Source organism: Cyprinodon tularosa, unplaced genomic scaffold (genome assembly GCF_016077235.1).
Source record: "Cyprinodon tularosa strain WSP-4 unplaced genomic scaffold, ASM1607723v1 ctg564, whole genome shotgun sequence".
NCBI lineage: Eukaryota > Metazoa > Chordata > Actinopteri > Cyprinodontiformes > Cyprinodontidae > Cyprinodon > Cyprinodon tularosa.
The window spans coordinates 378,668-391,082 of NW_024039301.1; the positions used below are offsets into that span (position 1 = coordinate 378,668).

The 12,415-nt window shown below is 39.5% G+C and overlaps 1 protein-coding gene across 1 annotated transcript; it reads right to left on the minus strand.

The window, feature by feature from the left end:
* Positions 1–259: 259 nt before the first annotated feature.
* Positions 260–10,992, minus strand: stradb (STE20 related adaptor beta). The gene is made up of 13 exons (XM_038305799.1): positions 10,808–10,992; positions 9,478–9,562; positions 9,292–9,358; positions 5,500–5,580; positions 4,719–4,821; positions 4,496–4,617; positions 3,199–3,307; positions 2,972–3,095; positions 2,703–2,874; positions 2,418–2,522; positions 2,086–2,342; positions 1,957–1,999; positions 260–1,648 (listed from the first exon to the last, which is right to left on the minus strand). Exons 3-13 carry the CDS (start codon positions 9,301–9,303, stop codon positions 1,484–1,486), a joined length of 1,293 nt encoding a protein of 430 aa, XP_038161727.1. The 5' UTR covers positions 9,304–9,358; positions 9,478–9,562; positions 10,808–10,992; the 3' UTR covers positions 260–1,483.
* Positions 10,993–12,415: the final 1,423 nt, after the last annotated feature.

A 12,415-nucleotide genomic window follows, 5' to 3' on the forward strand; every position in this document is an offset into this window, starting at 1 on the left:
GACATAAATAGGAGAGTTTCAAGACCAAATACTGACCAAAAAAAACACATCTCAGAGTTTTTTGGAATAATAAAAAAAAAATTATCACAATGAGTGATGGTGGGGTTCTACATTTTTCCCCTTTCAAGATCCTGATGGAAACATGAGTTTAGATCTCTACCAGAAAATCCTGAATGAAGGCAATCAGGTTGTGTCTTTTAACTCAAGCACGCTTGATTTATTTCAACTAACATCAGAATTTAAGGTAGCAATGTCAGGATGAAATTTAAAATCACACTTTTATTTTTAAGTATTAAAAAGGCTACAATTCATACATTACAATAGTGTTTAAAATGTGACCGTTTTCAAACTAAATCATGACAGATATACAGTAGTTACCACAGATTGCATAACTACCAAAAATCACGGTGCATCACTCAGCTGAATTATCCAATCCTGTGGAAAGAGTAGCAAATACAGAATGTAAAACTTAATTTTTCTTTCAGAATATGTATTCTGATCAATTATTGTGTTACTTCCTGCTTTGCTGCCTTCTGCAGATGGACATTTTGAGGGGAGTGCAGTATAAGTGGATGAAAGTAAGAATATTAATCTTTAATAAAAAATATCTTTCCATATATCGCATAAAACATAGATCAGTTCTAACAAACAGCTGCACACTTCGAGGTAACCTAAAAAAGAAACACTCAAAAGAGAAAGCTTGGGAATAAAAACATATTTATATAGATATTGTACCATTAATAATAGAAATAAGGCTTATACAGCTATCATGTTTGATATGCACTGTAACTCACAGTTCTCCTACACAGTACACTTAATCACAGTTATAAAGATTTCACCAGATTCTATATAAAACAAAAGGCATTGCTGGATAAGTGGTTGAAGAGCACAGTAGGAACACTGGATGTAAATCAGGATGGGGAAGACTAAAGATTCCTAAATGCTACACTAGAATCGCACTAGATACAGCACATTTATTGCACGTGTGTCTTTTTAGAGCACACTTAGCCCTCCCCCCCTTCAGCACGACGGCATTTTGTAAAGATACCCACAAGATCAGCATGTACATATTTCTTCAAACATACAGCAGAAAGGGTTTTAGAAGGCCGACTCTGATGGTGTGGAAAGAAAATCACTATTAAGTACCTTTTCCTGTTACTTTGTATCCACAAGAGTTCAATGGTGAACTTTTCCTTTAAAGAGTCGGATTCATTAGTGCCTTGACAGGTTTTTGGCTCACAAGAAATCATTATTACCAGAGATCTGTGTATTAGAGCAGCTTTTTTAATCCGGCACTTTCACAGTTGGCTCATCCCAAAATTTACCCATCAGGAAAAAAAAAAAAGATAAAAATAACTATAAAATAATGTAAAAAAAAAAAGGCTCAGACTGTTGGATTAATATTAATAATACAAATAAAGTTAAAGTAAAAGCACAGTAGAGCATGGCCTCGCTTATCTTTGATTGTCTTGCATTTGGACGGCTAGTCAGAAAAGTCCCACGCAGCGTCTGTGGCGTCGGCGGCGACTGAGGACGGGGCGTGATGTAGGGAGCCTGGTGAGGTGGAGACTGGATGGTCCTCAGGGCTTGAGAGGGGCACTGCTGGGTACATCAAGCTGAGGAAAGAGTCTCTGGTGTGCCTCTTCACCTGCAACAAAGCAGACAGAGTCATACGTTGGACATTCAGGACAGACAGACATGCACACTCACACTTAATGCACTCGATTCTGATGCATTTTATTAAACTTAAATAAAAAAAAAAGCTTACTTGCCTTGGAGTTAACCACTTTGTTTTCAAAAACTCTAGTCTTAGAGTATTAAAAGCATTAAAGTCTATATTATACATATATTCCATCCCTTTTGATTCTGAATTCTTTATTCCTTATAAGGAGAATCATACAATTCCTAAAAATAAATGATTGTCTTCAGGGAAGCTTTGCAGGATTGAACCCATACCTGCTTGAAGAAGGCATGGCTCAACAGTTCCGAAGCGGACGGTCTATGGAGGACAATGACAACACGTGTTAAAAGTCAACATGTTTGTGTTGGAGTAAGTTCTGCATGTTTGATGAGCGCTGCAGCGACCTGCGCTCCGGCTGCTGCTGCAGACACAGCTGAACCAGGCTGTGCAGGGTAGCAGAGTGGTTTTTGGGTGCGGGGCTCTGAGGTCGGTCGGTGGGAGGAGCCGTGGCGCTGTGAGTGAGGCTCCCGGTGGCGACGCTCTCCCCGATCCCGGAGTCCACCCCGGAGCGAGACACCTTCAAGCCGCCCATCTCTCCCAGCGGGAAAGGAGCCACATCCAGCAGGCAGCAGTGGGAGCCGCGTAGCTTCTGAAGCAGCATCTGAACGAGGCGATCCATTCAATAAGCGAGACAGATCCACACACTGACCCGGAGACGTGTGACGAAAGAGATTACCTGAGTGGGAGGCATATCCTGGAACGGCACCCTGCCACTGACCAACTCACAGGCTACGATACCCAAACTGTAGATGTCCGACTTCACGCCGTATCCATGCAGGTCCTACTGAGGACAAAACCACCAAGAGAGGAGAAACATCACTGCTGGACCTAAAACAGATTCTTACAAGGAGTAATACCGAACCTGTGGCCTAAGTCCTGCTGTTAAAATGGTCTAGTCAAAGCCCAGAGAAAAACTCAAAGGCTCTGTGGCGTGATAGAAGCGAGATGCTTGAGCGCTGACCTGTCGTAACAGTTCCGGGCTCAGCCACGGCAGCAGCGCCGGGCTGTGGTGAGGCATGTCGAACACCGCCCTCACCCTCTTTCCGTCACGCATCATGCTGTAAATACTGTGAAGGCCTGAAAGGTAGACTCGCCCTTCCTCCGAGAGCAGGATATGACTGGCCTTCACCCCCCTGATCCCAGAACATGAGGAAGAAGAACATTAAAACCTTTACATTCAGGTTTACCAGTGCTTTTTATAAAAAAAAAAAGCACTTCTTTTCCACCCACCGGTGAACGTAGCCCATCCGATGCAGATACTCCAGTGCTTTGAGGACACCGTACAGCAAATAGGCTATTAGGGATTCACTCATCCCATCCGGGAAATACGTTCTGAGTAAGGCGTCTGCAGAACCTGCAGGAAAACAAAGAAAAAAGGCAATTCTTTAAGATATCCTGAGCTGAAAGGTTTTTAGAAGGTAAAATGGTCACAAAGGGAAAGCGAGGGTGTGGCTGACCGTAGGCCATAAGAGGCGTCAGCACCCACAGCTGGCTGGAGGAGCTGAAGACCAGGCGAGAAGTCAGCAGATTTGGATGGCGGAAGAGTCGGGCTAGAAGAATCTCACTCTGGAATAAAATGGAGATGCATACTTGTTTATTTTTTACACACTTTATTAATATCAAATTAAAAAAAACAACATTTTAGCTCCTTTAAGCCAATCTGTAACTCATTAACAGGTCATGTCACCCTTAGAAACAGCTGCCAATTATTACTGCAGAGGATCTTTAGTCTTTTTTTCCCAGATTTGTTTCATTTGGGCCATAATGGAGACACAGACCCTCTTCTCTTTTTCTCTTTCTACGTTTTTTCTGTACATATTTAAGTTCAGACTACAATTAAAGCATCATCTTAAAGAATAATGTTGTGATAAGCAACTTCCTTTTCATATAGAACCACGTTTGTTTGGATTGTGTCTTGGCCTTAATTCATATTTGTTAATCTTAAAATAGGCAGGAACAAAAAAGGAGAACCAACATAAACTTTTTTTTAAATTTATTTCTTATGAGCCACATCATAATGTTAGCCAGAATGTATAGATATAAATGAATATCTTTCAAGCAGTTTTTTTATTAGTAGAAAAAAGCTCCTAGCTGAGAAGCGCTCACACCTACAAATTGCACATTAGCAGACTTAGCTTCTGATTTCATAGCCAAGAAGATCAGAATTAACACAAAAAAAAAAAATGCAACAGATGATAGGGGGGCTTAAATTCACTCAAGGCTGCAAACCTCAGTTTTAGTGGGGCCTTAATCTAACAAGAATTGTGCCTTCAAAGAACCCCTGCACCCTGTGCAACACTAACAGAGAGAACAATGCTAATAAATACGCTCTGAAATGGTAGAAGATCATTACGTTAGCCTTTGAAAAGTAAAAAAATAAGAGAATTGATCTTCATGGGAGCATTAGGTTTATAGAACTGAATAGCTACATGAAAAGCTATAGAATATTTAATTTCCTTGTAGATATCTGACTGAGCTGTTAGTTTGTGGGTTTGGTTTTAACATCTCGACTGAATAATGGCTCTTCTTAAGGTTTATCTTTGTATGTTTACAAAACTTCAGCCTAAAATATAAAGAGCCCCAGATTATAAATCATGATTTGTTGCCTAAATCAACTGCAGAGGAACAGGTTAGATAATAGTGGTTATATAGGTGGGCTTTTGTGTTATAACCATGTTTTGTATTAAAGACTAACACACATTAAAACAAGATCACAGGTTTCATAAAGGGTCTAAAGGCTAATTATTAGGTCACCATGAGCTGCAGCAGTTCCTCCTCGGTGCACTCGTCCAGGTTGGTCTGCTTGACGGCCACCAGCTGGCCGGTGGGGATGTGGCGCGCCATGCTCACCCGGCTCAGGTTATTAAATCCTTTACCTGCGATCAAACTGAAATCTCACCATCTTTCTGAAAAATTCACTTCACATTAGAACTTCCATTTTTTTTTTCTTTTTCTTCTTCCATTCGGGTTGTCTCACCAAGCTCGAACAGCAGCTGGTAATGTGCCGGCTCGGGTGACAGCCCTGTGATGTCATCGCCGCCGGCCGGGCCTTGCAGGGTGTATTCAGAACTGTCAAAGCTCTGCGAGGTGTCAAACACATTCATGGAAACAAAAAACTCTTTAAACTCTAAATACATCCATGTTTGCAGTCAGAGTTACATGTAAGAATCAATTGAATCCAGTAAAACAAAAACAATCCAACATTTTTTTATTCCTTTCTTTAAACTCTTCATCTGAGGAAATACTTAAAAGACTTTGAGGTCACATGGATTATGCTCCTGTGCAATGCTTCCAGCAGGTGGCGCTGTAACCCAAGAAGGAGCAGAGTGAAGCATGTTTTTTTTCTGGTGATGCGGGCAGAGGTGCACACATTCCCTCTGCATCACATCGCCTCAGCAGTACATGACTAATTATTATTAATCAGTTAATAATAAATCTCTATCATGAACTACTGCATTAGGAATGGAGGATGATGTTGAGGCTAAGGGGAGGGTGTGCTTCCAGTAATGTCAAATATCACAGTCCCTTAAAAAGCATTCATAGCCCTGATATTTGTGGCTGGAACTGGAAAATGTGAGAACATTTTTTTTTTTTTTTGCAAGGCTTAGTTAATAATTCTGTCCTCATATTCTCCAGCTTTGAGCTTTTAAACAGCTCCAGCATTCATGTAAGGACCCGAGCCGATGGCAGATTATTAAAAGTGAACGGGTGGATGAGCGTTGGAGCTGGCCCGAGCCGACAGCATATCCACTACTGACCAGAAACTGGTGGCTGGTGTCTTCATAGCGGTCCTCTATGTCCATGGGCTGGACCTGAGCGTGGGATATACAGGAACAGTCCTGGGGAAGGGGGTGGAGGAGCATAGGTGAGACATGCCCAAACAGGAAGAGGGGAAATGGAGCTCAGGATGGTTGCAGGTTGGCAGTGAGAAGCAAGCATCAGGAAACATGGCGCAGGAAGGCATACATGGGTAAAAACAAGGTGATAAAAGCCAACAGAAAGGGAAAGGATGACCTGCTGTGACTTAAAGCAGGTAGAAAGGTGAGTGTGTGATAAGATAAAGCGTTTAACCTCCTTTAAGGACGTAGGGAACCTCAAATAAATAACACATGACATTTGATCATATTTACAGAGCCCCTAAAGGGACATGGAGGGAAAAAATTAACTAATGCGAGATCTCGCAAAACTATTGCAGAATCTCGCAAAAGTATTGGGGGATCTCGCAAAAGTATTGCAGGATCTCGCAAAAGTATTGGGGGATCTCGCAAAAGTATTGGGGGATCTCGCAAAAGTATTGCGGGATCTCGCAAAAGTATTGGGGGATCTCGCAAAAGTATTGGGGGATCTCGCAAAAGTATTGGGGGATCTCGCAAAAGTATTGCGGGATCTCGCAAAAGTATTGGGGGATCTCGCAAAAGTATTGGGGGATCTCGCAAAAGTATTGCAGGATCTCGCAAAAGTATTAGGGGATCTCTCAAAAGTATTGGGGGATCTCACAAAAGTATTGCAGGATCTCGCAAAAGTTTCTTTTTTGCGAGATCCCGCAATACTTTTGTGAGATCTCGCAAAACTATTGCAGGATCTCGCAAAAGTATTGTGGGATCTCGCAAAAGTATTGTGGGATCTCGCAAAAGTATTGGGGGATCTCGCAAAATTATTGCGGGATCCCCCAATTATTGCGGGATCTAGCAAAATTATTGCGGGATCTCGCAAAAGTATTGCAAGATCTCGCAAAAAATAAACTTTTGCGAGATCTCGCAAAACTATTGCAGGATCTTGCAAAAGTATTGGGGGATCTCGCAAAAGTATTGCGGGATCTCGCAAAAGTATTGCAAGATCTCGCAAAAAATAAACTTTTGCGAGATCCCACAAAAGTTGTTTTTTTCCCCTCCATGTCCCTTTAGGGGCTCCGTACATATTAGATTGTTAAATAAAAGGAAATACACATTTAAAAAGTGTGTCTTCATAGCGGTCTTCATAGCGGTCCTCTATGTCCATGGGCTGGACCTGAGCGTGGGATATACAGGAACAGTCCTGGGGAAGGGGGTGGAGGAGCATAGGTGAGACATGCCCAAACAGGAAGAGGGGAAATGGAGCTCAGGATGGTTGCAGGTTGGCAGTGAGAAGCAAGCATCAGGAAACATGGCGCAGGAAGGCATACATGGGTAAAAACAAGGTGATAAAAGCCAACAGAAAGGGAAAGGATGACCTGCTGTGACTTAAAGCAGGTAGAAAGGTGAGTGTGTGATAAGATAAAGCGTTTAACCTCCTTTAAGGACGTAGGGAACCTCAAATAAATAACACATGACATTTGATCATATTTACAGAGCCCCTAAAGGGACATGGAGGGAAAAAATTAACTAATGCGAGATCTCGCAAAACTATTGCAGAATCTCGCAAAAGTATTGGGGGATCTCGCAAAAGTATTGCAGGATCTCGCAAAAGTATTGGGGGATCTCGCAAAAGTATTGGGGGATCTCGCAAAAGTATTGCGGGATCTCGCAAAAGTATTGGGGGATCTCGCAAAAGTATTGGGGGATCTCACAAAAGTATTGCGGGATCTCGCAAAAGTATTAAGGGATCTCGCAAAAGTATTGCGGGATCTCGCAAAAGTATTGTAGGATCTAGCAAAAGTATTGGGGGATCTCGCAAAAGTATTGGGGGATCTCGCAAAAGTATTGCGGGATCTCGCAAAAGTATTGGGGATCTCGCAAAAGTATTGGGGGATCTCGCAAAAGTATTGGGGGATCTCGCAAAAGTATTGCAGGATCTCGCAAAAGTATTAGGGGATCTCTCAAAAGTATTGGGGGATCTCACAAAAGTATTGCAGGATCTCGCAAAAGTTTCTTTTTTGCGAGATCCCGCAATACTTTTGTGAGATCTCGCAAAACTATTGCAGGATCTCGCAAAAGTATTGTGGGATCTCGCAAAAGTATTGTGGGATCTCGCAAAAGTATTGGGGGATCTCGCAAAATTATTGCGGGATCCCCCAATTATTGCGGGATCTAGCAAAATTATTGCGGGATCTCGCAAAAGTATTGCAAGATCTCGCAAAAAATAAACTTTTGCGAGATCTCGCAAAACTATTGCAGGATCTTGCAAAAGTATTGGGGGATCTCGCAAAAGTATTGCGGGATCTCGCAAAAGTATTGCGGGATCTCGCAAAAGTATTGCGGGATCTCGCAAAAGTATTGCAAGATCTCGCAAAAAATAAACTTTTGCGAGATCCCACAAAAGTTGTTTTTTTCCCCTCCATGTCCCTTTAGGGGCTCCGTACATATTAGATTGTTAAATAAAAGGAAATACACATTTAAAAAGCAATACCGGGTTTAAGAAGGAAAGCAGCAGCCTCGTATATGACAAAGTAAAAACCAGGAAGTGTAACCATCACTCGAAAAGCAGGAGTTCAGGCAGTTTAAGACGATGTCAGCAAGTTCACCCCGAAGTCACACTGTGCCTCATCTAAAGATCATTACAGGGTTTATACACGGATGACTCTAATTTAATTCTTTTTTAATGCTCTTAGAATGAATTTTTATGACACGGAATCTGTTATACCTTATCTAATATATCTGATGAAATTGTTTTATAAACTTTTTTTTGTATAAACCATTTAAAATGCCACTATAACCACATTTAATGAATTTTGATGCCAATTAAGGCCTTAATTTAAAAAATAATAATTTGATGACTTTTAAAGATTTTTAATGATCCGCGGAAAGCCTGTTCAATGAAACAGAATTACATGCATGGCTGCACGAGTTAGGCTGACAAAGATGAATCTAGAGAACACCAAAAACATCTGGAATTAGCAAGACGTTCCTTGTTGCTACATCAGAAGTCGGCCATAAATCCCTCGGTCTCCCAGTGGCTCACAGACGTCATGTTTTTCCTAAAACTTTAGAAAATTAAATCCATGTTGAGAGGATGTACAGACAAAATTTCCACGAATGGCAACCCTGTATTTCCTATTTCACTAACCTAAAGGTACGACCACATTGACTGTTTGCCTGTTCTGTGTGTATATGTGACCGTGCACACATGCATATTTGTAAAAAGAAAAAAAAGAAATGTGAACTTTATTTCTGTGACTGGAATTATTGTATTGGGTTCTTTCCCCTTGAAAATATTTGGGGGAAAAAAGCAAATAGAAAAAAACAACAATGTGGAATAACCTCTTGTCAACAACGGAGACCAAACTGAAGATGTTAGCCATGATGCATGCATGACATTAATTAGCTAAACTGAAAAGAATCTTCTTCATAATGCATAAACATCCTGTAGATAGTCAAATATGCTGTATGTTCAAAGTAAAAAATATCCAACATAAATTATGTCAGGATGTTTGTGAAGGTGTGGTGGGTGACGATAGATGATGGGTGCCCAAGTTATGTTTAAATTCCCTATAAAATAAGAAATCAGACGTAAATCTGCTCGCTTTGAGATCAAAAATATTTAAGATCTAGCTACTTTAGGCTCTAATTTAATCTCTTAAAAACAACAACATTTCATCGATCTGAGAAGAAAACCATGCTGCCTTAAAGTCTTACCAAGAAAGACATGGAGTCCTTTTGGCGAAGGTGGAGTGACAGACTCTTTCATTCATTCGTTCAAGCGCTGCAGGGGTCCGATGGTGACAGAGGGAGACAGCAGGATGAGGCGCAGCAGTGAAGTATGAGACACACTGAGAATGCTCCTGTAGATGAGGAGCATCCATCAGAGCCGCTGCGGCTTACCTGGCTACATCAGCTGATCTGGAGCTCCGAGGAATCTCAATCCATCAGTGGAGGTCCATGTTTAGTGGAGATACCAGACTGATTCCTGTTGAACACAGCGGTGTAGTTAAGAGCAGAGGAGACCCACTATTAACAGTTATTAAAGCTGCCAGGAAACGTCCTCCATGCTCTATGGGTCAATATAGAGATTTTGACTTCCAAATAATTACATTTCCCAAGATTTGTTGACACCAATAAAAATCTATGGTGACAGATTGGAACGAAAAAACGAGCCACTAGTGCCACAAAAACTCAAAAAAATTTTTTTAAATAAATAAAATTACTGTTTTGCAAAAATGGATTCGAAATATAATAAGTTAAGTTTAAAGAATGTTTTTCAACAATTAAATAGGCCTGCTCTACTGTGTATTTGAGAAATTTCTTAAAATATTTAACAAGAAGCTGTGTAGAACTTTGTAATTATTGACTATATATATACACACATATATATATATATATATATATGCGTATGCACATACATATGTATATACGCATATATACATATGTATATACACATACATACATATATACATACATACATACATACACACACACACTCACACACATATATACATATACATACACACATATATAGACATACATATATATATATATACATACACATATATATATATACACATATATTTATACACACATATATACACGTATATATACACATACATATATACACATACATAAATATATGTGTATATATATGTATATACGTATATATATACACACATATATACACGTATATATACACACACATATATACACGTATATATACACACACATATATACACGTATATATACACACACATATATACACGTATATATACACATACATAAATATATGTGTATATATACATATATATGTATATATGTATATACATTTTTATAATACAGTAAATTTATCGACTACTAAATTAATTGACGATTATTTTAATTATCGATTAATCAGATCAATAGTTTCAGCCCATATATATATATATATATATATATATATATATATATATATATATATATATATATATATATATATATATATATATATATATGTGTGTGTGTGTGTATGTGTGTGAGTTATTTATTTTTTATTTTAATTTCGTTTTAATTATATAGCAAACACTATCAAACCTATCCAAAACCCAGTTGATATAATCAGTTTTAGATCTAAAGCAGTAACCTGACTGGCAGCTGATGTTTTAATGGAAACAGACTGAGATTAATGCAGCTAACTTTCTATGCGTTTTCATCCTCTGTCCTGTTTTAGTGTGAAGCTGCTGCTCACCTGAACCTCCCGACAGTTCGGCCACATAAACACCTTAAAGACACAAAGAGACGTTGGACAGTCCGCGCGCTGTGTCCTTCACACGCTCCATCTAGCGCGGCTCCTTCCCCCCATTACAATAGCTGCACGTAAACAACTAAGATTCCCCTGAATGTTTGACAAAAACAAAACAGACAGCTGTCTTGGGGGGGGGGGGGGGGGGGGACTTTTAATTTGACACCGATAACCGGCGCTTGATAGAGGCGTGATAAGGTTTGACCGTCGCCATTAGATGATGATGGCAGCTGTGAAACGCCCAGAGCTGAAGTTGGTGTCCGATTCGACGCTTCCTGTTTGGCTCATGAAGGCCACTATGGTTCATTAATTAAACACTTCATATTTTTCATTCTGTCTTTGATTTGTACTTTTTAGGGCAGAGTCGAAATTTTGCAAATTGTAATTCCAAATAAAACTAATACTTGTGTTTAAAAGAATTTAAAATGAGCACAGATTTATTTTTATTGTGCTGCTTTTTAAGATGTTTTTTCTTTATAATCTAAATTTAAAGGTATATTGGGGGATTTTTGTGAATTTTATGAAAAGACCTTCCCCTTAATAAAAAAAAAAAAAAGTGGTTAGAACAGTGTGCTTGTTCTCTGAGAAGGTTGCAAGGTCCCAGTTCGCCTGCACTCTGGGTCCCTGAGCAAAACCTTTAACCCCACACTGCTCCCTGGACACCACACAATGGCAGCCCAGGAGATGGGCTAAATGCAGAGAGTGAAAAGTGATAAGTGTGAGATTAATAAAGTTAAATTATTATCATTATTATTATTATTCAATTATTATTAAACGTGTGCAAGAGGGTGCACAAGCCCATTTTTCCTTGTGCACGTTCTGTTTGCATCGTTCATACAAGTTTACTTTCCAAAAAAAGATTAGCAATATTTCCGCTATGTCAAGTGAAAACGGAGACGAGCATGCAGGACGGCCTTACATAAACATATCACCACAGAATGATTGACAATTAGGAGGACTACTTATCTTGATGATCCACCTGGAAAAAGAAAACGCTCCACTAAACCTTTAATATAACCATGTTTCCTCCTTCGTGTCGTCTATCTGAGAAACAATTTATCCATCAGATTTGGACCGGGTAAAAGGGTTCAACATACTTTAGCTGAGTAAAATATGAGTAGAGTATTATAAGTGTTATAAAAGGCTTTACAAACAGTAAAATAAACCAGTTATAATGGACTTATATGCAGCAATAGCAGCTTCATTTTGCCTAGGAAGGGCATCTACAGGGTTAAAGATGTATTTATGGTCATACTGGAGCATTTTATTAGTTAGGTCAGACATTGATGCTGGATGAGATGATGTGGCCAAAGCATTGGTACCGATGTGATTGTGCATGAGAGGAAATAGAGGAAATGGAAAAAGAAAATCCCCCACTATACCTTTAAAATCACAGAACATCACAACATCACTCCTTTTTAATTTTAAAGTTCAAATAAAGGTTTAATGGCAAATTGACCAAAGCATTGACATTCATTGAACAGCAGATAAAAAGACAAGATAATAAAAGCACCCAGGTTGCTTGTATCTTTAAAATTGTGCATTTAGTTTGTT

Excerpts from the sequence above, each read along its gene's own strand:
- stradb (XM_038305799.1), bottom strand. Across the intron at positions 2,523-2,702 it reads GCCCGGAACTGTTACGACAG|GACCTGCATGGATACGGCGT; the intron begins GTCAGCGCTCAA and ends TGTCCTCAGTAG. Across the intron at positions 2,343-2,417 it reads AGGATATGCCTCCCACTCAG|ATGCTGCTTCAGAAGCTACG; the intron begins GTAATCTCTTTC and ends CGCCTCGTTCAG.